This window comes from Drosophila rhopaloa, unplaced genomic scaffold (genome assembly GCF_018152115.1).
Source record: "Drosophila rhopaloa isolate 14029-0021.01 unplaced genomic scaffold, ASM1815211v1 contig_115, whole genome shotgun sequence".
Taxonomy (NCBI): domain Eukaryota; kingdom Metazoa; phylum Arthropoda; class Insecta; order Diptera; family Drosophilidae; genus Drosophila; species Drosophila rhopaloa.
In genome coordinates this window covers 17,751,865-17,776,147 of record NW_025334990.1, presented here as the reverse complement: position 1 = coordinate 17,776,147, position 24,283 = coordinate 17,751,865, and the positions used below count along the sequence as shown (strand labels likewise).

The window sequence follows — 24,283 nt, the reverse complement described above, 5'->3', positions numbered from 1 at the left end:
TCTCGGAAATAACTTCCTTACCAGGAAGGTTAGCTGCGATCATGGGTGATTACTCAATAACACGTAATGGGTTTACGTTCAGTCAAAGAGTTTTAATGGGCTTAAGAGAATATTATTATATTCTGATTTTATTTAAAAATAAATTTACTACTAGTCTTTAAAATACTGTTTATAAATCAAGATCGAACTACCGGTTGGACTTTATTTTGAGACATATAACTTTTTTGCTTGGCAAAAGCATGGCCAGTTACTTATTGCTAATAGTTATATCAAGTAAATAATTATTTATTAAGTAACAATATTCTTGGGTAAAAAATATTCTCAATAAATTAAAAAGATTATGTGTAAGAACCATATATACCGATAAGAGAAGCAAATTTCTTGTTTGTGAAAGACATTGAACTTACCCTGATTATAATAATAATACCTTCTAAGCACCAACTAATGCACATTGTTTATCTCCCTCTCTTTCTTCCCCACTCTCTCTCTCTCTCTCTCCTTCTATGAATTTTTGAACAGCAGTGGAAAGCTCAATGGCCAGACCACACCTATCGATGTCTCTGGCCTATCGCAAAATGAGATTCAAGGCTTTCTGCTCGGCTCACACCCCTCGTCGTCGGCGACGGTCAGCACAACCGGCGTTGTCTCCACGACAACGATCTCGCATCACCAGCAGCAGCAGCAGCAACAGCAGCAGCAACAGCAGCAACAACAGCAGCAACAGCAACACCAGCAGCAACATCCCGGCGATATTGTTAGTGCCGCTGGCGTGGGGAGCGCGGGCTCAATTGTCTCCTCGGCGGTGCAGCAGCAGCAGCAGCAACTAATTAGCATCAAGCGAGAGCCCGAAGACTTGCGCAAGGATCCCAAGAATGGCAACATTGCCGGTGCAGCAACAGCAAATGGACCGGGTTCGGTCATAACGCAGAAGGTAAGCCTAAAAAACCAAAAGAAAACATTCTCAACTTTCGAACATTAAATGCAAAAACAGAAGAATCTGTAACGAAAGGCAGTTTTACAAAAGCTGAGTCCTCTCAGCTGGAAGCTCTCTTAGGGAACAAATTAATGGACACGCACGCAAATTTCAATTTAGCAGCAAACACTTCTACACAGAGGAAAACCTATAATAAGAATGCTCCATCCCTTATCTAGCATATTTTTAAATTTCAAAACAAAATTATCTAAAGTCTTAACAAATTAGGAACTAATTTAATGAGATAAAAAAACTGCACAATTTTTTAACAATCGAATGGCTGAATTCTTGATCCAGTTTTTTCTCCGTTTATTTTTGAGTTAACCTAAGTATTATTATTTATTAAAAGTTAAAAGTTTTAGTACTTGTTTTAAAGTAACTAATATTATGAGGAACATAATAGGGAACTCCTTCCATTTCTCTCCGTGTACATCGCATGCAATATGCAATATAAATTTGTATTTGCGGATAAGCTTTGGCTTAGATCGGCAGCCCATGCGATCCCATTCGGAATACCATTTCGGAACCCATTCCTCGACCCATACCCATACCCATTCACAATCATCATCAGTGGAGTGGACAACCCCAATCAGCGGCGCATCCTGTGTGCTACATCAATTAACGAGCAGTTGTTGTTGTTGCTGCTACCGCAGTGTTGCTGTTGTTGCTATTGTTGCTATTGTTGCTGCTTCAATAGTTGTTGCTGCCTCACTAGTAGTTGCTGCTGTCTAACAGACCTGCAATTGGTCTGTCAATTGCTGGTGTGAGTGAGCAATGAGTATTAGTGGCTGCAGCCAATACGAATCAGCGTCGTTTTTGTTGTCGTGTCGTCGTCGTTGTTGTTCGGTTCTATTGAAACAGCAACAGCAGCAACAACAACAGCAGCAGCAGTCGTAGCAACAACCACAGCAGTAATAGTAGCAACAACAACGCCTTACTGCATGGCCAACTGTTATACACCCATAACACTGTTATACGATCGTGTGTGTGCGTACGTGATTTGTATGGTGCTCTCGCTCTTGACCACACTTCATCCCATAGCCCTGTCCCGCTCTCACGTCGAACCACTTCCTTTGCCCTGAGTTCGAGTTGCATGTTGCGTGTTGCAAGCGGATTGGTTCGAAGGCGCTTTATTATCATACTCCCGTCGAACCACACACGCAAAGAAAAAAGGAACAACCATAATTAAATGGGAAATTACAGTAGCAAACTCTGGGCGACAATCGGCAGCGATAAGTGCGCACTTCCGGCCGATCGCCTTCCTTTTCCTTCGACCTGACTTCGATTTGGCTCAATAAGTGCAGCAAGTGCAGCTACAGGGAGACTTCCATAGCTTGAACTTTAAGATGTCACCAAAAAATTTGGATAAAAATTGTTTTCAAGTTTTAAAAATAATAACGTCTGGTGATACGTTTATCTAAAACTTATTAGTAAAGTTCCTTGAAAATTATTAGATTATCCTTATTACAAGTTTCAGAAAATTTAAATATATTGGTGGTAAAGCATACACAATTTTTGGAAATATTATTATTTTTGCAACAGCATACCTATTATTTTTTTAAGGTTTTCTAAAATTTCTTTAATAATTCTAAATAAGATAAATCTTCTCCAAGAAAAATTCAATTTAAGAAACTAAACTATTAATTTAATTTTATAGTAAATATAATCGTTTTATAGAAGTTCATGTACTCGGTAGACACCATTGCCAATCAATTTTCTTCTCGTTGAGGATAATTCAAGTTAGGGAATCCCGACTTTATGCAGCAAGTGCAGCTATTTTTTAATATTGCGGCTGCAGCAGCTGCAACGCCCTGACCGCTCCTCCATCCAATCCGCCCCTCCTGGCCGCTCAGAATATTGCGACAGCCCGCCGCGGATTCCAACCATTTTGAACTGATATGAGAGACGGCGTCTGCGTGTGCGAGTGTGTGCGTGTGTATCTGTGTTCCAACTGGCCGACGCAACTGCGGATCGCCGATGCCGACTGGGCTGGCTGGTTACCTGGCTGGCTGTCATACCTGGCAGCGATCGGCGGCCTTTAGTCAGTCGTATCACGCTGTCGGAGTAGGATCGTATCGCTTTCGAGTCCGATTCCGTAATAGCCGCTTGCTATTGCCTCGCCGCGATCCGTAACTCAGCGTATATATTGTAACCGAAAACCGATCAATCGGAGGGAATCACAAGAAAAACAACAAAAACAAAGAAAACAACAAAAAAAAAAAGACAGTGAGTGTGAGTGATACCGATACCGAGTATCGAATACCGAGTACCTTTTGCTTGGAATGTGGGCAGTAGTGCAATATTCTGTGGCATATCAATATCGCCAATCCACCTGCAAGCCAAATCAAAACCATGAATCAAACAACAACAGCGCACGCGCAGCAGCAACAACACAACATCAGCAACAGCAACAGCGACCACTCACAGCAACAACTGCGGCGGTTGCAGCAACAACAACCACAACATTGTGTGGGCGCAACGCGTTGCCTTTCAACACCCACGCGGCGAACAAGTTCGCTGCCTAAGTCTTTTGTTTGGCGCGCATTTCTTAAGGCCAAGAATCGAATATTTAGTGGGTGGGTGGGCCAGAGTGGGGCTTATAAAATTCATTGAGCAGAACCCAGCGACTCTTAATTGCCGTCTCCGTTTTTATTGGGCATTAATTTGCTTACCAGCTAAAAACAAACAGATATATAAATATTAAATTGCCTCAGTCACTGCACAATTTGCATGCAATCTAATTTATTGTGCATTTGTTGCATTGACAGTTAATTATTCTTAATATTTGTCTTATACATTTACATACACACTCTCGCTCACACACTCATTTGCCATAGTTTAAAGTCTAAGGTTTCGCCAGCCTTATTTATGGCCGAGAATCGGAAAACATATCAATTTTGTGCTCTTGGCAATTTATTTATTGCTCTCCAGGCACCGGAAAGTGTAATCATTAGACACTGGCATTTAGATCTTGGATTAGCCGAACAACTCTCTCTCTCGCTGCTCTATATAAAGAGGTGGAGATATATCGCCACATCCAATTGCCTCATCGACTGCCTTTCTAATTGCTCCAAATCTCCGTTTGGCTTATCAGTTGTTTGCCGAACTCGCCGGATTTCCCATTTTAAATTGATTCGCCAAACAAAATACGAAATCTCTCTTAATGATTACCAATTGCTCAACGTTTTCAGAGAATTTCATTAATTTCTTAAAATGAATCATGTTGGTTAAATGAGTCAACGTTTGAGAATTTGTTTTTTAGAGGCTGATACTAAAGTAAAAAATGTAAATTTAATATTTTATTTTATGTGTTTAGAAATTTTTTTCATCTTTTTCATCATTATCAAAATATATCTGGCTAAGCTTCTCAGCACCTGATGCGTATTGAAAAGCGATAAAAACCGGAAAGCATTATTATTAATAATTCAATTAATAATGGAAAGCCTACATGATATAACAAGATAATAGTATAGACAATGATCTAACAAACGGATTGATTGATCAGACAAGCAAATGCGATTTTAAAAGGAAAACAACGCCTTTCTTATCATTAATTTTCCCCTTTCGATAACTAATTAAAAGAAGATTTTCCATTTAAATTCCACTGTCATTAATTTCAACTATCAATAAGTGATTGAGTTATCTCCCAACGGAAGTTTTAACATCAAGCAAACAAATCGAAAACAACCTTGAAGGTTTATTGCTCTTATTAAGAGTTGAAATGAAATTAAGCTCAGACACATAGTAAATTTCCAGCAAATATGAGCACTTTTGGAGGGCTGTTAGTCACGGTTTTTCCTTACCGAGAACCACAATTACAACATCAAGGAACCATTAAAAAATATTTTATGAATGCAAAACAATTTTTTGTTCGCATACATATATACTACCTATATATGAAGATGTTTTTGTTTTTCTCGGCTTTTCGTTCACTTTATTTCCGAGAATTAACGATATTCATAAAACGCTGACTGAAGAAGAAAAAAGTTTCACTTTTTATCATTCCAAAAGGCATTAAAATAGTTAATTGGCTTTATTTAAATATTTTGTTATTTTTTCCTTTGTCTCGCTACTTGTTGTTGCTTGATTTTTGGTGTTTTTTTTTATTCCTTCCTCATACATAAATATGTGCCAGAATCGTTTGTCGCTGGTCGCTATTTAGCATAATTCTAAAAGCCCAGCTCCGCACGGCTCATAACCGATAGCTCAGTTATACCACATATCTAAATACGCTGGCATCAACAAAAGCAAAAGCTGAAGATTCGGATGCGATTGAGCCCGAGACACACGCACCACAAAAGCAGAAAAGCTAAAAGCTAAAAACTAAAAGCCGAAAAACCGAAAATACCAACAGCAACAAAGTATCTTTGTCTCCGTGGATTGGATCGATCGTCGATCGGATTCGTCAAGGCCTTTTCTGACGTTGCACGTTAAAAGTTTAAAATGCAAATTGATTTCGATGAACAAATTTAATTAGCTCGCAGCTAGAATCTTTTACTGATGCTAAATTATACAAGAGTCTCTCCGACCACAAAGAAAAAAATGGAATCCAAAAAAATCACAGACGCAGAGACAAAAACCTCCGTATAAATTTGAATCAGTAAGGCGAACGCTCAGCCAAGCAAAGTTAACCGAAATAATCAAAGTAAAGACCATAAATTATTACAAGGGTTCTGCGAGTGTGTGTGACTGTGGCCAAAAGTGTAACAAAAATTACCCCCAAAACTTAAGAGTTAAGACCCAACTGACAACCGGTTTCGATCAAAGGCAAAGGCCAGCAAAATAGTGACGTCTTTTGGCTGGACCTGTGTCTCTTTGGGGTTTCACTTTCTTTAGACCAAAGGCAATCAGCAGCTCGCTGCTAATTTCGATCTCAGCTCCCCGATGTCTAAATATATATAGTATATATATAAAGCCCAAGACATGAATTGACCACACTTTGCTCTGTATTACCTCATTTGGCTGCGTGCGTTTGTCTCCAAAAACGTTTGACATTTTCGGGCGGCCAATAAAAAAAAACAATGATAATTAACATATGCATATAGCCTCAAATATATATATATATATCAATCCGTGTATATATATGTGCCGTATATAAATGTTGATTTTTTCGCGCTTTTTTTTCTGTATATTTTTTAATTGGTTTCTTTCCACTCGACGACAACAACGGAGACGGCGACTGTTTCATTTCGGTTTCGTATATACCATTTTTTTATAGCCTTTTATTATAAACTGTACTTGTTGACGTTATTTTCAATAAGCTGCTGGCTGCTGTTGTTGTATGAATCATGGCTGAAAGAAAAATCCACACAATCATGGCCCAAAGAACGTACGCACAATTTTGTCACCTCGTTTCTGGGGTTTCGGTTTCTGTGCTGGCGACCTTCTCTGTTTCGTTCACAAAACAGCCATCAATCACTGGCCATTTGGGCTATTAGCCACAATGACAGAATGTCTTGGAGTCTCGGTGGATTCCTGATCGATCCATCGATCAGTTGCTTAGCCACCGGATTCCAGTCGAGCTTTAGGTTTAAGTGTTAAAGCGTTCCGAGAAAAAAACAAACCCACCTTTCCCGCAGATCTTGCACGTGGATGCAGCAACGGCAAGTGAAGCTGATAGGCCCAGCACACCCAGCACACCGAGCAGCACCACCAGCAGCACTGAATCGGAGCCAGGATCAGGATCGGGATCAGGATCGCCGGGAGCCAGGAGCACAGCCACCAGACTTGAGATGTACGCGACCACGGGCGGCACACAGATCTACCTACAGGTGAGAAACGACGGCGGCAGCGGCGCCTTAGAGCCATGTGTGACCCACCCACCCCACCACCCGCAGACCACACACCCCAGCACGGCGAGCGGAGCGGGCGGTGGTGCTGGGCCCGCTGGAGGCGCCGGCGGCGGCGGGGGCGTGTCCATGCAGGCGCAGAGCCCCAGTCCGGGCCCCTACATCACGGCCAACGACTACGGCATGTACACGGCCAGCCGCCTGCCACCCGGTCCCCCGCCCACCAGCACCACCACCTTCATAGCGGAGCCCTCCTACTACCGCGAGTACTTCGCACCGGACGGCCAAGGCGGCTACGTTCCGGCCAGCACGAGGTCCTTGTACGGCGACGTCGACGTGTCCGTGTCGCAGCCCGGCGGAGTGGTCACCTACGAGGGCCGCTTCGCCGGCAGCGTTCCCCCCGCCCGCCACCACCACCGTGCTCACCAGCGTGCACCACCACCAGCAGCAACAGCAGCAACAGCAGCAGCAACAGCAGCAGCAGCAGCAACAGCACCATCAGCAGCAGCAACACCATCCGCAGGACGGCAAGAGCAACGGCGGAGCCACGCCCCTCTACGCCAAGGCCATCACGGCGGCGGGTCTCACGGTGGACCTGCCCAGTCCGGATTCGGGCATCGGGACGGACGCCATCACGCCGCGGGATCAGACCAATATCCAACAGGTACAGCCATCGATATCAGAAACAGAGACAGAAACATCTGCTGATCGTAACAGTAGCCCAGTAGTAAAGTGTTTGACTAATTGCGTGCGTGTCCATTATGACTTAGTGATTAACCAACTATAAAGTAGAGGTAGTCCTCTATGCCAATGCAAACATACAACCCACAAAATAACCCACAGATTTAAGTACAAAATCGTAGCCAAGTAGAGTGTTTAACTAAAGCGTGGCGTGTCCATTATAAGTTATAATTTGTAATTTAATATTTAGCAAGCAATAACTTAGTTTTTCCACATTATTTTCGTAGCTATGTTTAGACTGTTGCCCTAAATAATCCATATGTTAATCCTTTGCCAACAGTCCTTCGATTACACGGAGCTGTGTCAGCCGGGCACTTTGATCGATGCCAATGGCAGCATACCCGTGAGCGTGAACAGCATCCAGCAAAGGACCGTGGTCCACGGCAGCCAGAACAGCCCCACCACTTCGCTGGTGGACACGAGCACCAATGGATCCACGCGATCGCGGCCCTGGCACGACTTTGGCCGCCAGAATGATGCCGACAAAATACAAATACCAAAAATGTAAGTAGTTTGAAGAACACTAGACAATAACAGAAAAAGCATGGGAAAAAATTAGGGAAATTAATCTATTACTAGTCCTTAAAGAAAATACTGTAATCATGTTGGAGCTTCATGAAAATTAATATCCTAAATTAACCAATTAATCTTGAGGAACCTCTTAATCGATAAGAGAAATACATAATTTTTGTAGATTTAACAGAGTTTGATGTGCAAAATAAAATTTAAAAAAGAGAATTCATCAGAAACTTTAGATATATACATATTTTAAACTTTAGATTACATTTTACACTTTAAATTACATATTTTGGGAATCTCTTCAAAACATAAAAATATTGGCCAGTTACACTTCATGTGCGTTCTTTAAGAATGATTTATAAGAAATGTTCTTTCCTTGGATTGACAGTAAGGTTTAATATCATTCCGTTCATACACTTCATTATGTGTTTAATGATAGTTTATAGACCTACATATATAGCTATACTAAACTTAAATCAAATTTCAAATTACCCTTTTACCTAACTCCATACCAACTTTATCAATTCCCCCCAAACAGCTTCACAAACGTGGGCTTCCGATATAACCTGGAGAGCCCCATCAGCTCATCGCAGAGGCGCGAGGACGATCGCATCACCTACATCAACAAGGGTCAGTTCTACGGAATTACGCTGGAGTATGTGCACGATGCGGAAAAGCCCATCAAGAACACCACCGTCAAGGTAGGATCCAAGTCTATATGTTTAGCCCTTAGTTTTAAGAGGGATGGGGAGCTTTGTCAATCAAGTTCGTGCTGCTTGTTTTCCATTCTTCGGTGTGTTTTGTTTATGCCATCAACACCACACGAACATGTGAAAGGAAAATGGGAAAGTCTCGTGAGGGCAACCCTTCGTTACCGGGGCGATTTGTCAGGGAATCTGTGTCGGCTTCTTGTAGATGTAGATCCTGGATGCTTAGTCCTACCCCGAGGTGCGATCGCCACCCCTTTGCTCAATTACACCCATCCCATATCCTGCTGCGGGGCACGGCGCAATGATAAATGATACTGAGAATCATAGTGAGGTCCCTTGATGAGAATTTGAATATTCCGTTCAATGCAAATTGTCGGCTGCCGAGGCATTCTTTCACTACGAATGTTTGTTCAGGACGATCGCTCAAGGAGTAGGAGCAGGACAATACCCGTCAACATCATCAATCAGATAAGCTTAAATGACGTCTCGAGATGCAAATGCAAATTGAAAACTGAACCGTTGAGAGCCGAAGAATGACATCAAAGTTACAGTTGAAAGTGGTAAATGGGTTGAGGAAATGGCAGTAGGGAACGGGAAGCGAAACTGGAGGCTAAGTAAACAACAATTGAAATAGAAGGAATACGAATCCGAATCCGAGTCCTTGTCATTTGCATACGCAAAGAGAGCGATATAAAAAAATGAATAAAGAACGAACGAAACTTGCAACAAAAACTTCAAGAAACGACGCCAAATGAAACGCACAGATCTTCAGATAGGAGCTTAACCTTCCCTCCACTTCTCAGGTTCTCAAGTTCTCGATCAGGCCTCAGATTACCATAAAAGTGCCATATTTTGCAAGGCTCGACAAAAAAGTGTCAAAATTAATTTACGAGTTTATTTGTTTAGAGCTGCGCGCCCTTTCCCGAAAAAGAATAACTTCCCAACACTTTCGGCATTTGCATAACCCATCTAACGGGGAAAACTGATCCAAGAAAAAGAAAAAAGAAAAAAGAGAACCGAATCGGGAGTGAAAACTGAGTATAATTTACGAGCTGATTAGCCCATGAATATGTAAAGACTTCCATAGTCCCGAAGAAAACACACAAAAATATTTATGCTGTAATCAGTTAACCCCCAACTCCTCAAGAAAAAGATGATCCTTGCAAGGGTTGCTTGCAATTTCGGAACTGTTTCCTTTTCGGATTTTTGTTGGGGAACTCTTTCGCTATCTCTGCGCTTCCTTAATTATTCAAAATGTAAAAAAATAGACACATAAATGATAGAGAAAAAATGCAAATGCTGGGAAAACAATAGGACCTCGACGAGCAGAAGATACAAAATGAGTTGGACATTTTTCTGCTAAATCGAATTCGTCCCTTTGTCCTCGCAGGCCTAATCCTTTTGACTTTTAAGGCGTAGGGTGCGATCTGCCGAGTTGTGAGTTGAGTGTCACAACGCATATATGTCAGAGCATTGAACCCTGCACCCTGCGAAGGCACCCATCCTTGGGATAGTATAAACGGATTAGGACAATGTCTGGCAAACGGCCACGAAGGACATGGCATTTTCCGAGAGATACAGATCAACTTTCTGCCAGATCGCTTTCGAGATCAAGGATAATGAACGGAACTGCAGTCCCTTGATTAATCAAGGTTGTTTATTTCTAAGATTTTCATTTGCAATTACAAAGATTAAATCAAATCTTACATTTACTAGAGAATTTAAGGTTTTTTTCGCTGGCTTAAATTCAAAAATTACCATAATATATCTTTGATTATAGCCTGGGAAAGTTGTTCCTCAAAATCGATAATACAATTTTAAAACTCAATTCAATGTCTCAACATACAACTCAACAAGATACCAATTTTTAGGTTTTAAATTTTATATGTTAAACAATAGATTCATAGCAGTAGTTTTAAGGCTTTTTGATGCCGCCAACACCTTAGTAATACCGACAACAGCTCCCTTTCCAGTACAGCCATATCCTCAACATTAATTTTAGTGCTTCCTTTTCGAGAACACCATAATTGAGATGATTTAATTTTTAGTGCCCCCTTAACTTAGCCTCTCACTTAATTTAGTAACCATATTTGCTTTCTGTTCTGTTCTGTTCGCCCATCGTAGAGTGTGATCATGCTAATGTTCCGCGAGGAGAAGAGCCCCGAAGATGAGATCAAGGCCTGGCAATTCTGGCACAGTCGTCAGCATTCCGTGAAGCAGAGAATCTTGGATGCAGGTGCGTAAAACCAATCCCCTACCCAGAACCCCGAACCCCGAACCCAGAACCCGAAACCCACAGCCCAGAGATCGAAGGAGCAGTAGTTGAAGAAGTAGAAGTCCAGCAGCGTCGGATGCTGGACTGTCCATTTGTATTGTCTAGTATTTCTAGCAGTAAATTGTTGCTTTTTATTGAAAGGCCCGCAACGTTCCACGAGAGTTATGACATTGATAAACGCGCATCGCGCGGCGGCAGCAACTGCGCTCCGTTTGTTTGATTGCAGATAATCTCGGTGGCTCAGATGCTCGGTTGCTCGGTTGTTCGGTTGCAACGTGGGGCAGATGAGGATGCCTCTCCGGCTGCCGCTTCCATGGCCCATCAAACATAACTCATTAGGCACTTGTCACAGGATGGCAACGCAGAAATTTCCTTAATTGTTAATACAAACATATTTTCCAATGTCCGCGATCGCGCTCTCGCCTCTGTTTGCCCCGTTCAGCTCTTCAGCTCGACTCCTTCCATCTTTCGCATTTCTTCTGCGCCGCATCTTCCCCCAAAACCCCCCGAAACCCCCTCTGATTATCCCCCCCTACTCTGCTCTTCTTCTCCAGATACGAAGAACTCGGTTGGCCTCGTTGGCTGCATCGAGGAAGTGTCGCACAATGCCATCGCCGTCTACTGGAATCCGCTGGAGAGCTCCGCCAAGGTAAGTTCTGCTCATCCTAGATCTCATTTCTATGGCAATCGTAGTTATGGAATTCAAGAGTGAAGAGGGTACTCTTCACTTGTGAGGGCATGGTGGTTTATCCTTTTACCATACCAAAAGTCAAATAGCCTCTTAACAGATGAACATATTGGTTTAATTTTTGGGACAGAAAGATATAATAATATCGCGATTGACTATACCAATTTTCATATTAATTGGTTAAGTTTTTTGACCAACCCTAAATGGAGTTTTAGACAAAGGTTTTGTAACAGCTTTTTTTTAACATATAGTTAAACTATATTTCAGTTTGTTCTTAAAAATGAATATAATTAATTACAAACACAATTTAATACCAAGACCAAAATAATAAGAGAAACCCATCTTATCCCAACTACTACAACATATAGAATCCTCAACTAATTACAGGGTATCTATAGGTCATCATTGCCCAGCGACTTCTGTGTGCTTTTATGTGTTTTTCCCTCTCAACCATTTTGTTTACTTCGAGCGCCGCCTCAATTAAAAATGAGAAAAAGAAAAAAAAAACAGCGCGACACTTTTATGAAGCAGTCCTCTCTATATCTTTCTACATATGTATGCATGTACATATGTGCATGTGTGTGAGCGAAGAATTAATTTCTGATTTATTTTCAATTGCGAGTAAAACGCAAATTATTCAGCCAGCGTCGCCATTGCCCCAACCAACTGCTGTGGCCATCCCTTTCTGCCGCCCGCTGACCGGCACTCTCCCTCTCTGTCCCTCTCTGTCCCCCTCGCAGCTAGTGTGTCTGTGTGTGTTTTTTTCAAAAGAATAATTTATGCATTTATTTATTTATGACACTTAGTTTTAATCACTTACTCGCAAATGCCTGGAACTAAGTCTGCGACTGAGTTGGCTGTATTTCGCCTTTGCTTTTCGCCTTTGCTTTTGCTTTTGCTGCTGCTGTTGATTTTGCTGCTAACCGCAGATCAAGCGAGCGAGCTCCCACCGCGTTTTAATTTAGCAATTATCAAGCATTTTAATCGCTGGAAAATATTTGCAATTCTATTGCGACAAGCGCCAGCAGTAAGACCAGTAAGCCAGGCAGCCCTCATATTACGTATACGCCATGGCTTCGCCTATGGCTTTATCCTTTGCGTCGCTCCGCCTACCTGCACGGAGAGAAAATCGCATCCCTTGTTGGTTTTAAGTCCCTTTGAATTCTAGTTTTATTATAGAAGTATAGGTCATAAACTATTTTTATCCTTAGGCTTTTCATTTTAAAATGATGCATTACAATATATTTCTTAAAATAATGTATGCCTCAACTCTTAAAGGAAAATTATATTACTTTATTATGCATATTCAAAGTTTTACAAAGACAACTTAATTACTTCAATCATAATCATAATTAATCCTATTCCAAATTGGGACTTATCTGAATAATTTCTAGTAGATGCAAACACATATAAAATATAATTGTACCTATAAAGGATTTTTCTTAAAATATACTTAAAAGTAAAGACATTAATTTATTTCGTCAGCTTTTACGTTTATTAATATATTTCGATATGTTTAAACATATAACTTGCAGCATCAAATTAATTGCACATTTTCGCCAAGTGTCCATTTAACCCGGCTGAAATGCCTTTGAAAAAATGTGAAAAATATTGTGAAAAACAAATGCCAAAACCGAATTGATTTTCATTCAAGTTCAGTGACTTCTGTGTGTGCAGGCTGCCAAATTGGTCAGCAGTTATTAACTGGCTGGCCATAAGTGCATTTCCCCCCGCCCACTCGCATTTGATAGAGCTTTTTATTTACAAATTGTTTACGCGCTGAGATGTTAATCCCAGCATCCCGACATCGCATCGCATCGTCTTCGAGGAGAGAGAGTCGATTTGAGTCGCGTCGCCTTTGGTTTGACTGGGCTCGCATAATGTCGATTTCGTTTTATGCCGTTAGCTGCATCTGTATCTCCATCTTTGCAGTGTGAGTGTGAGTGTGTGTATCTGCGAGATGCGATATACTGCCTTTCCCAGCGGCAAAACTTTCGTACGCACCGACACGCAGGTGCTTCGCCCCTCGCTTTTCGCTTATATGGTACGCGCCCGCTAATTATTCACATTAAATACTGCTCGTCCACATCTTGGTCTCTGGATGGTGGATGTGGCAATGTGGAGATGTGGGGATGTTGGAGGTTGGGATGTGGATGTGGATGCTGCGACTGTGACTGCTGCACTTTTACCATTAAGATTGTTTCCTTTGGTATTTTTGCGTTGATGGATTTTCTTTTTATTTTTTTACTGTCCATCGTCTGTCTGGCGAACTGAACTCAAACTCCGACTCCGACTTCGACTTCGACTTCGGCTGCGACTGCGACTCAAACTCGGACTTGGCATGCTTAAAATGCCTCGGCACACAGATACTATGCACAGATACAGATACACACCTTGCACTGAATCGAAGTCGAACTAAAAATGAATTGGATGCGATACAAAGTCGCGGCTCTACTTGGCTCGTTACTTGGCTTTAAGGCCCCTCGGTTCCTCGATTCCTCGGTTCCCCAGTTTCCAGGCCATCATCTTATTGGCCCGGTCCATGGTCCACGGTCCACGGTCCATGGTCCTCTGTGTATTGCCTTGTTATTGTCTCTCCTTCAGCGTTTTTGTCTTCATTTTTCTCTTTCCGAGTGCGTTGGAATGTTTTAAACTGTCGTGGGCATAAAGAGGACATCGACTTAATAGAGAGAAAACAATTGCCTTCTAATAGCAGACGCATTTCAGTTTTTGTCATCCGATATAATTTCTTTTTATGTTCATAATTGTTTACATTTGTATATTTTATGGCATTTCTCACATTCGCTTTGTTTCTCTTTTCTTTTCTTTTGATTTTTTCTTTTAAAAACAGATCAACATTGCGGTTCAGTGCTTGAGCACGGATTTCAGCAGTCAAAAGGGAGTTAAGGTGAGTTTATCATTTTGTTTATATTATGTTTTATTTATTTTCAATTTTATTCAATTTAGAAAATATCTTTCACACCCTATGTCATCTTTTTCCTTAAAAAAGTATTAAATTTTTAAAAATTTACTTGTGAGATAACCATATCTCAAATATTACAATACATTATGATATTGCCAAAAATTGCTTTTATTTTGTTCAGTAAAATTTAAATTATAGTTTAATGTATTTATATATTTTTGTTTGACTTTACTTACTTAATTAATTTTTACAAATTTTGTTTAGTATCATTCTTTGTTTATAAGTAACCTAAATAAGTTTCTCAGAGAAAAATAATGGTGCCCACCTTTCTATAAATGAGATTCAACTCAGCCACATTGCCTTTGATGGGTTAAGTAATAACCAATTTAATGCCAACTTGTTAATGGCGAATCAATGCGGCCAAAGAAGCGATCCAGATCGATGGGCGAAGAGTGTCTTCCCCTCGAAGCGATCAGCATTCAGAGCAGTCGTCTTGACAACGGTCAGACTGAAGCTACGTAGGCAGGGGACTTCTTCTGCCACCTGCCACCTGTCTCCCCGCCTGCCTCCCCTTAAGCCCCCCTCCTTCGCCAAAGCGGATTGCACATCCTCCTGGCCGCAGTTGTAATGCGTACATTAAGTCTGATATTTCATTGACAGAAACACAGGCAGAACTCGTTGCTTTTCATTAAAAGAGAGCGCTGGAAGGTACAGTGGAGCCTGCACAGCGAATAAATTACACCATAGCTTAGTACTTCAAATTCCATAATTGTTCTTTACTATGCTACAAATTTTTTATCAAAATTAATCAAGTCCTTTTACACAAGTTAAATGATTAATTTCAAATCCTTCAAGATTTCTTTAACCCTAAGCCCAAGCATATTTCCAAGTGCCAAGTTTATCTTACCATTTATAATAATTATATTTGAAGTGATGAAAGGATTTTAATGAACAGTATTTTCCAATCAACATTAATTAAAATTGATAACTATTTAAATATCTATATAGAAGAATGGCTACAAGCATTGATAATTTATATTTAAACAACATTACATTTTAACAACTAAAAAAGGGCATAAATCATTTTTCTCCGTGTGGCAGCGAGTGTGGGCAATAGGCAAATCAAATTATGCACTTGCCACGACATGTTGCACACACACTCGCCCAACGGATGTTGGCAGTTTAACATCACACCGGCCACGCCCCTTCGGCTCCGGCCACGCCCCCAGCCCAAATGACAACGGCTAATTGCAGCTGTTGCAAGTTGGAAGTTGCTGTTGCTGTTGCGACTGCGATTGCTGTCCGGCGGCAGCAACAACAGCAGCTCTCGCTTGCCCCGGGGCAATTTGAATGATACGGGCATTGTGATATTGTGATATTGTGATATTAATACGGATTCTGTTTATTCCAGGGCCTGCCGCTGCACGTACAAATCGACACATTCGAGGACCCCAGAGATGCGACGGTCTTCCACCGCGGCTACTGTCAGATAAAGGTCTTCTGCGATAAGGTAAGTGATTTTATTTTCCCCAGTCCCCAAAGCAGTTCCCCTATGCCGGCAATTACGCACACAGGAGCGGCAGTTCTCCCTCTCCCTCTGTCTCTGCCACTGCCACGTGCAACAGGTTGATGGGCTAACTAAAAGCGGCTACGTGATGCTGCATTTGTATTACACGGGCAGAAGAAGTTTAAGAGCCTGATACATGATAAAACGATACCTCAAACTCTTGAATTATTATGAAATAGTAGGGAGTGGTGAATTAACAATAACTTGCTCAATTCGCATCAAAATTATTTCACTTTTTCCTTTGGAAAAGTTTAAACAAACTAAATATAAATATAAATATATATATTTGGATTAAACACTTTAATATACTTTTTCGTTTTTAATAAACAACACAGTTCTATTTAAATAGTTTCGAATTTTGTTGGATATTTTGAGGAAAGTCATAAAGTCATTTACTAACAAAATCACTTGAAAATTTATCAGAAAGAATGCCTTTAAAAACATTTGAAGGAGATTTTAAATACTTAGAAGATTGTGCTACACTTTAAAATAATGTTTTTTAAAGATGCTATCGTATCCTTTAAAAACAAAATGTTATTTTGCTATAGCTTAGTTTCCCAGTGTGGTGTGTATCTGTGTGTGCCTGCCACTTGTTGCTGCAGCCTCTCCTTCGGATTTTGCAGCCGCAACTTTTATCGAATTGGGGGCACCGGCAGTGGCTGTCCGTCAGCCAGGTCGGCCTTTAGTGGAAAGCGTAACGCGTCCAAAAGTAAATGGCCAACAAGCATACACATCCACATACACATCCACATCCACACATCCTTTCCATGCCCTTGTTTCGTATCTGTACCTTCGCCTTTATGCGAACCCTTCACTTTTTCGCTTGATGGGGTTTATTAATAAATCATTTCGTGGATTTCCAATTTAATTTTCTCATATCATTACACATCCTCCACGTCCCTGGGCCTCCGTTTGGACATGGCTTTTATTGTACGGAGAGGCCCTGTACACGATCCCCAATCCCCAATCCCCGATCCAGCGATCCGTAGCAACCATGGCCATATCACTATCGCGTCGGGCTTATATTTCACATTTGGGGCCAGCCCTTTTTGCCGGCCAGCGTGTGTTTATCGGTAAATGTATCAATTAAATTTCGCGTACCACGTTATTTTGCTTCGCCCTGGTCATCCTTTTATTTTCTCTGTATGTTTTGGGATTTTTGAAATTTTGATTTCACTGCAATTGCAGTTTCAGTTGCAGTTCCGTCGTTTGGCACCTCTGGGCCACAGTCGCCAATTATGAATCTTTAAGTTTGCCCCGGGGGCAGGGCCAAAAAGATACAAAATTACGAGAAATTCTGCCGCATGTTCAATGTTGAGGGGAACCTTGGGGAGCCTTTGTCTTGCCGGATAACTGTCATTTTGTTTCTTTTTTTTTTGGTCTTGGGATCTTGGATACTTTCCCCCAAAATGGGCCAAATCAGTGGGGAAAATAATTACGTAACATTGGTATTTTTATGGGTCGTTCAATGATTAGTTGCTTCGGTTTAGAGGGTTATTTGCTGCAAATTATATGACTTGTGAATAGGTTTTTAAATGCATGTATTAAAGTGTATATTAAATTTGGTATACTCCTTTTTTCTTCTTTTGTAAATTAATGACTCGAAGTTTTGTTATCTTCGCATTACAAAATATATGTTCTTATGCCAATGAAGGTTGTAGTGCTTCAAAATTGTCATTAAAGAATGTTCTTCTTAATAATTCAAAACTAAAGACTCTGCTTGAAATTTCCTTTATATATAGAATTTTCATGCCATAAAGATTTTTATCTATATAGTACAACATTTTTATGATAATAGTTAATTTCATATCTCTACTTCATTTAACGGAGTATTCTCTTTTCCTCTTAATTAAGTATTCGAGGATTTCTCTCCGCCATCAATGGCTAATCATTACAGAATTTAGCTAACGTTAATGCTAATGGTAATGTCCCTCCCGCCTCCTCGAAAAGTGGCTGCCCACTTGGTCGGGTGTCCTCTGTCTTCGTCATACTTTGAAGACGATTAACAGCCTCCAAAAAGGAGGAGAAGAGGAGGGGGGTCGAGGGGTCTGGACTGCGGCGAGCATTGACCGCATTGGGCGATTCGAGTCGCCGTCGCCTTAGCTTGTTGCAAGTTGCCAGTTTGGCGATATTTTTGCCAAGATAAAATAAAAGTAATAAAATACAGTTATTTACATGCCACACACACTCGAACGTATCGAATGCATGGCTCTAGGCTAAAATGCTTTGTGATAAGCACAAGAACTTGGTTGGCGGGGGGAGGGGGTGCTTTTCTGGGGGCAGACATCCTTGCATAATATGGAGCCCCAAGAAGCGACAGCGGCAACAGCAACATCAGGCCAAGTAGATTGCTGCAACATATCACTTCCTGTGCTGCTGTTGTAGCCCCCTCTCCCCCCTTCCCCCGCAGTCACCTGCCTTCCTGCAGCAGCTTCCATCGCTCAATTGCTGATTTTTAATTACAAATGCAAAGTGCAACAGCAGCAGCAACATACTGCATACTGCATACTGCATCTGCCTGCACACGCAAACTAGCAATCACCGGCGGACAAAGTAGCCAACAGACTATATATTATATAGGTATCCGTGTGATCTCCACAAAAGAGTCGGTGTGTGAGTGTGTGTGTGTGTGCAATCAGGCAACAAGCAGGTGGGCAGCTGGCCCAGACAAAGTATTTTTCTTGCATGGTTCGGGGCGCCGCCAGATTATTTATTATGTATGCATATTTATGCTGCATCTCTAAGTATTTTATAATAATTTTTCCCCATTTTTTTTCGGCTCTGACCCTAACGGTGTAGACCATTTTGCCAAAAGTGGCCGACAGACGCGGAGTCCAACTGAGAAATCCACTGCGGTGGCGGCTTTGTCTCTGTGCGACATCGCAGCTCCCCAGGCGAGAAACTCGTTTCTCTCTTTCGCTATTTTGATTTTTTTGCTCGTTTTTTCCGAGTTTTTGCTGCGATTTTTGCAACTGCAACGAGATGCGGCGAGGCAGCTTATGGCACTGCCAGCCATACACGAATTTAATTAATAAGTAAAGAAATATCAAAAAAGGTGGCATCCATGCATTTGATTGATTGCTAATTACACGCCGGCCCCGTGCACCTGTGCGCCTGCGCAGTGGGAATACGGCAGTGCGCAGGGAGCGCGACTTTCGCAACCCACCTGGAATGGTGGGCATCTTCAGCGGACTCGCGAATTCCGCAGTCTCCACTCGAAAAAGTGGCCACAGGAAATAGCCTAAAATGTTGGCATTGCAATTGCAACTGGACAACGACTTTTTCATAGTATTTTAACTTAATTAACAGAAATCAAAAATGATTTGTTTAAATAATAAACACATACATGCAAAATGGAGTACAATTAAACAACACTTCAGTATTAGTTAGTTCAGTTAGTACTAAGTTTTTTAACTCCTTTATAATATTTTAACATAATTAACTGAAATCAAATACAATCTAAGAAATTTTGTTTATATAATAAACACATTTAAGTAAAATTGAGTACAATTTAACAACACTTTAGTATTTAGTACTAAGTTATCTAACTCTTTCTTCTTATAGAGAAAATATTTTATAATTTAATAATAATGAAACATCAGAGGTTAAAATACAAAGACAAAGTATAAACATCTCTTATCCTTAACAAAATTACTGTACTATAAATATAGTGGATAATTTTGTAAGAACGTATACTTCTCTTTTTAAAACAATATAAAACTGTCCCTCTATGAACCCCTACATTTATTTTTTTTTTCTGGCCAATCTAACTATATCCTTCCCGTTTTTTTTAAATAGGGTGCCGAGCGCAAGACGCGCGACGAGGAGCGACGGGCCGCCAAGCGAAAGATGACCGCTACGGGCAGAAAGAAGCTGGACGAGCTGTACCATCCGGTGACGGATCGGTCCGAGTTCTACGGCATGCAGGACTTCGCCAAGCCGCCGGTGCTGTTCTCGCCTGCGGAGGACATGGAGAAGGTAGGTCAGCTGGGCATTGGCGCTGGCTCCGGCATGACATTCAACCCCCTGAGCAACGGCAACTCCAACTCCAACTCGCACTCGTCCTTGCAGAGCTTCTACGGCCATGAGACTGACTCGCCGGACCTGAAGGGGGCCTCGCCGTTCCTGCTCCACGGCCAGAAGGTGGCCACGCCGACGCTCAAGTTCCACAACCACTTTCCGCCCGACATGCAGACGTGAGTAAAAATCGTCCATCCATCTTAGAAAGCCCAGCCTGCGCTCAGATTGAGAAACTAATTGCATTTCAAAGAGTGCCAAAGTATCTTTAAAGTTTGATAGATGCATAGATAAGCTACCAAATGAAAAGTTTCCATTGAAAAACTCGCATTAATTATCTAACGACTTGAAAAGAAAAATGTTAACATACAATGGAATATTTTAAGAGGAAGATACTTTATGAATGTAAAGAATTCGCTACTCGATTTTTAATATTTTTATAGGAAGATATTTTATGAATCTAAAGAATTCTCTACTCAATTCCATTCTAAATGGTCAATAGAACGGGTTAATCTGAAGACTTGAAGACTATAAGGCTTGTTCATAAAAGTAATTGCATAGATTCTTGAAAAGATTTCCTTTCAAATTCCTAAGGCAACTTCGAGATATTGATTATTTTCATGTCTGAGAGTGGCAACCCTAACTAAAATACAAACTAATTTGAACTGTTTTCTTTCCTTTTCCCCTCTTAAACCTAACTAATGCAGCGATAAGAAGGACCACATACTGGACCAGAACATGCTGAGCAGCACACCCCTGACCGACTTTGGTCCGCCGATGAAGCGCGGCAGGATGACGCCGCCCACCTCGGAGCGTGTGATGTTGTATGTGCGGCAGGAGAACGAGGAAGTGTACACGCCCCTCCACGTGGTGCCGCCCACCACGATCGGCCTGCTGAATGCGGTAAGCACACGCTAACCCAAAGCCAACAACAAAAGCCTTGTTTACTTGGCGTAAAACCCACTCCCAAATCCCAAATCTAAAACAAATCAAACCAAACTCGTTCTAATGGTTAACATACCTTTTCTGTAATTTTGTTCATTTTGGTCTAATTGGATCTGCTGAAAAGAAATCAAACAAATGAAGCGCCAAAATGTTCAATCTCTAAAATCAATCGTTAATCGACTAAGACTAAAGCATAAATCAACTAAAAATCAGCCACATCTCAATCGCTAAACATAAATCGTTACTCACCCGAAGAAATTCGATAATTTGTAACCTGTAGTTGGAACTAATTACGAACCATTCCATAATCAAATCTCATCCAATGTCTATATACACGTGTATATACACCGAATCACCTGCTAAAACCCAAGCAGACAAAATATCTGTCCTCCGTACACATCCCGCACACTAAAGCACAAAAAAAGATATAGAAAAAAAACGAACACTGAAAACCGAATAAAAAGATTGGCTGACCACAGAAATGAACAAAATTACACAAAGAAAAACCAGCGAGTTATAAGAGAAATATTTTAGCCGCAAAAGAAACAACAACAAAACAGACAAAACATCATATTTCTCTCGTTTCTCAATTGCAGATTGAAAACAAATACAAAATCTCAACAACGAGCATAAATAACATTTATCGCACAAACAAGAAGGGGTAAGTAGCAAGTTCAAACAGATAGCAGATAGAAAAACACAGATACACCCACACAGAAAGATATACACACAAGAATGCATCCTTCCCCTCACATCATTATAGTTTAAACTAATTAAATAAATCTAACTTGAATCGTGTGCTAACTTTTTGCATGGGTGTACTGATCTAACACTATATGTATATCGCAGAACTAACATTATTGACCCATTTCTTTTTCTAGGATTACTGCGAAAATTGACGATGACATGATATCGTTCTACTGCAACGAGGACATCTTCCTGCTGGAGGTGCAACAGATCGAGGACGACCTGTACGATGTGACGCTCACGGAGCTGCCCAACCAGTAGCCCTGGCAGTACGGGTAGCTCCCAGTGCAACACACTCAAAATACACAAAACACGGACACAAGATGTTGTTTCAATAAGCCATTTTCCATAGAGCCTAAGTCTAATATCGTAGTTGTAATGGGACCCGAAACAAATCGTGGCATTGACACACACACACACACCCGAGTTGCTAAGGAAGTTGAAAGCTAACACAATACTTATGTAAAATGATATACACTTAAATTCGATTTAGTTATTTAGCAACAATGAGATTATCTAAAATTTTTTGATCAAATTTTACATTCTCGCTATGTCTATAGATACTTGTAAGCCCTAATCGTAATCGTAGTACCGTGTACTTATGCGCATATGTCCCCCATAAATGGTATGTGTGCGGAGTGCAACAGTGTCTGTCCAGTAGGAAATAAGTCTCGTTTCCGCTCCCCTGCTTACGCTATGACCTTAGGTCCAGGGCAAGTATGAGTTACAGAATCTATCTATTAGGTGTATCTAACGGAACCATTAGCTCTACACGAAATCTAGACGTAGCCCGTAGTACTGTAATCATTTTGTATGTTCGGCTTAAGCGTTTTACTTGTTGAATATAAATTGTAAAATTATTTTTGAAAAACCCACACAAAACACAAATCGTTTGTTCTATATTTCTGTTTCGAAACTAACTCGTTACCCCTTTTTCCCCACACAATCCTCTCTGTTATGTATAATTAGGATCTCTGTACACAAAAACATAAGGATGAAAACTTTCACGAATGAGAAATTGGTAAAAAGTAATTACCCTTTAATCTAGATATACACCTAGAGATAAGAACACTCTGCAATAAAACATGTTGATAAAAATCGTAATTAAGTCCAAGCTAAGGCAAAAACAAAATCGAAAAAAAAAACAACTTTAAAAACATTTGTGTGCATTTGTTGAAAAACAAAAAAATATCTAATGAACAATAATCAGCCGAGAAAGTTGATTCAAAACTAAACAATTAAATCAAGAATCGAAAAACAACGGTAGCACCCATAAACGATCGCAACATTCGTATGAATATATAGACACAGATATATATGATATGTATAGGGATAACACGTCGCATAGCTCGAATGCGTTTACAATCTTTGTTTGCCATAATTAACAGTTTAATTTAATTAACGAAATGTTTTGTGTACAATGTTATTTGAATTCAAGCAGAGACTTCACCGCGAGATTTGCTTGGAACTACGAATACTCCGCATCGATTGCTACAATTTTGAACAGTACGAGTTCAATGCTCAATATTATTATTAATTGTTTATTAATTGTAATCCCTTCTTAACTTCTACGCCCCCTCACCCCTTAATAATGCTCTATGCTCTATGTCTCTTGTCGCGTAACTTTTTGTGAGGGGGAAACCCATTTTCCACTTGACATTTCCGGTGTTGTACATCACAATTTGTTTTTAATTTTAGCCCTTAGTTATAATTGTACTATTCAAGATTACACAATATTATGATATGAAATGAGAAGACATAAGATATCAGAGGATATGAAATGATGATGATGAATCGAAAATCTTGCCGGCATGTTATAATTCTTTACGTTTAGTTATCGTAACCCTTAAGTTCTACGCTCTTTCTATATATTGTATACACAAAACATACACATATATTTTAAAAGCCAATAATTTATTTTTTGTTACTGTTGGAAAACAATTCCGCGAAAAATAGAAAAGCGAAAAAATACAAAAAAATCGTGAAAATGCAACTGAGAACAAGTGACACTCCATCGTGTGAGAAGTGCATGTCCAACTTGAGAAATTATAAAAAGAGACAAACAAACAAAATAAAACAAATTGTACAATATAATTATAATGAATACACAACATTTAAATAAAGAACAAAAAGTAAGCCTGTTGTCTTTTGTAAAGGGGGTTAACAAAAGTTATAGTTTCATTCGTATTTTATTAAGAAGGATTTTAATGGTGGATTTTAAAGAAAATTTTAATTTTCAATCGATATAGATTACTCCGAAAGAAACAAAGCTCCAAATGTTATAAATTTTCCAAAGGAATTTTTTAAGTTAATTTTTAATTTGAATTAATTGAGGAGATGGAATATAATGCTGATAGCTTTTTATTTTGAAAACATAAAAATCAAGTTA

The 24,283-nt window shown here is 40.4% G+C and overlaps 1 protein-coding gene across 1 annotated transcript in view; it reads left to right on the top strand.

Annotated features, from left to right (window-relative positions):
• The window catches only part of LOC108042389 (protein grainyhead), a 46,487-nt gene extending 22,457 nt beyond the window's left edge, over positions 1–24,030 (top strand). Inside the window, 15 exon segments of the mRNA XM_017120627.2 lie at positions 520–931; positions 6,553–6,744; positions 6,811–7,158; positions 7,160–7,426; positions 7,784–8,007; positions 8,561–8,723; positions 10,857–10,968; positions 11,562–11,656; positions 14,547–14,603; positions 16,030–16,128; positions 19,984–20,163; positions 20,257–20,381; positions 20,910–21,105; positions 21,744–21,808; positions 22,029–24,030. Coding sequence (XP_016976116.1) covers positions 520–931; positions 6,553–6,744; positions 6,811–7,158; positions 7,160–7,426; positions 7,784–8,007; positions 8,561–8,723; positions 10,857–10,968; positions 11,562–11,656; positions 14,547–14,603; positions 16,030–16,128; positions 19,984–20,163; positions 20,257–20,381; positions 20,910–21,105; positions 21,744–21,808; positions 22,029–22,155 — 2,662 coding nt within the window. The 3' untranslated portion in view covers positions 22,156–24,030.
• Positions 24,031–24,283: the final 253 nt, after the last annotated feature.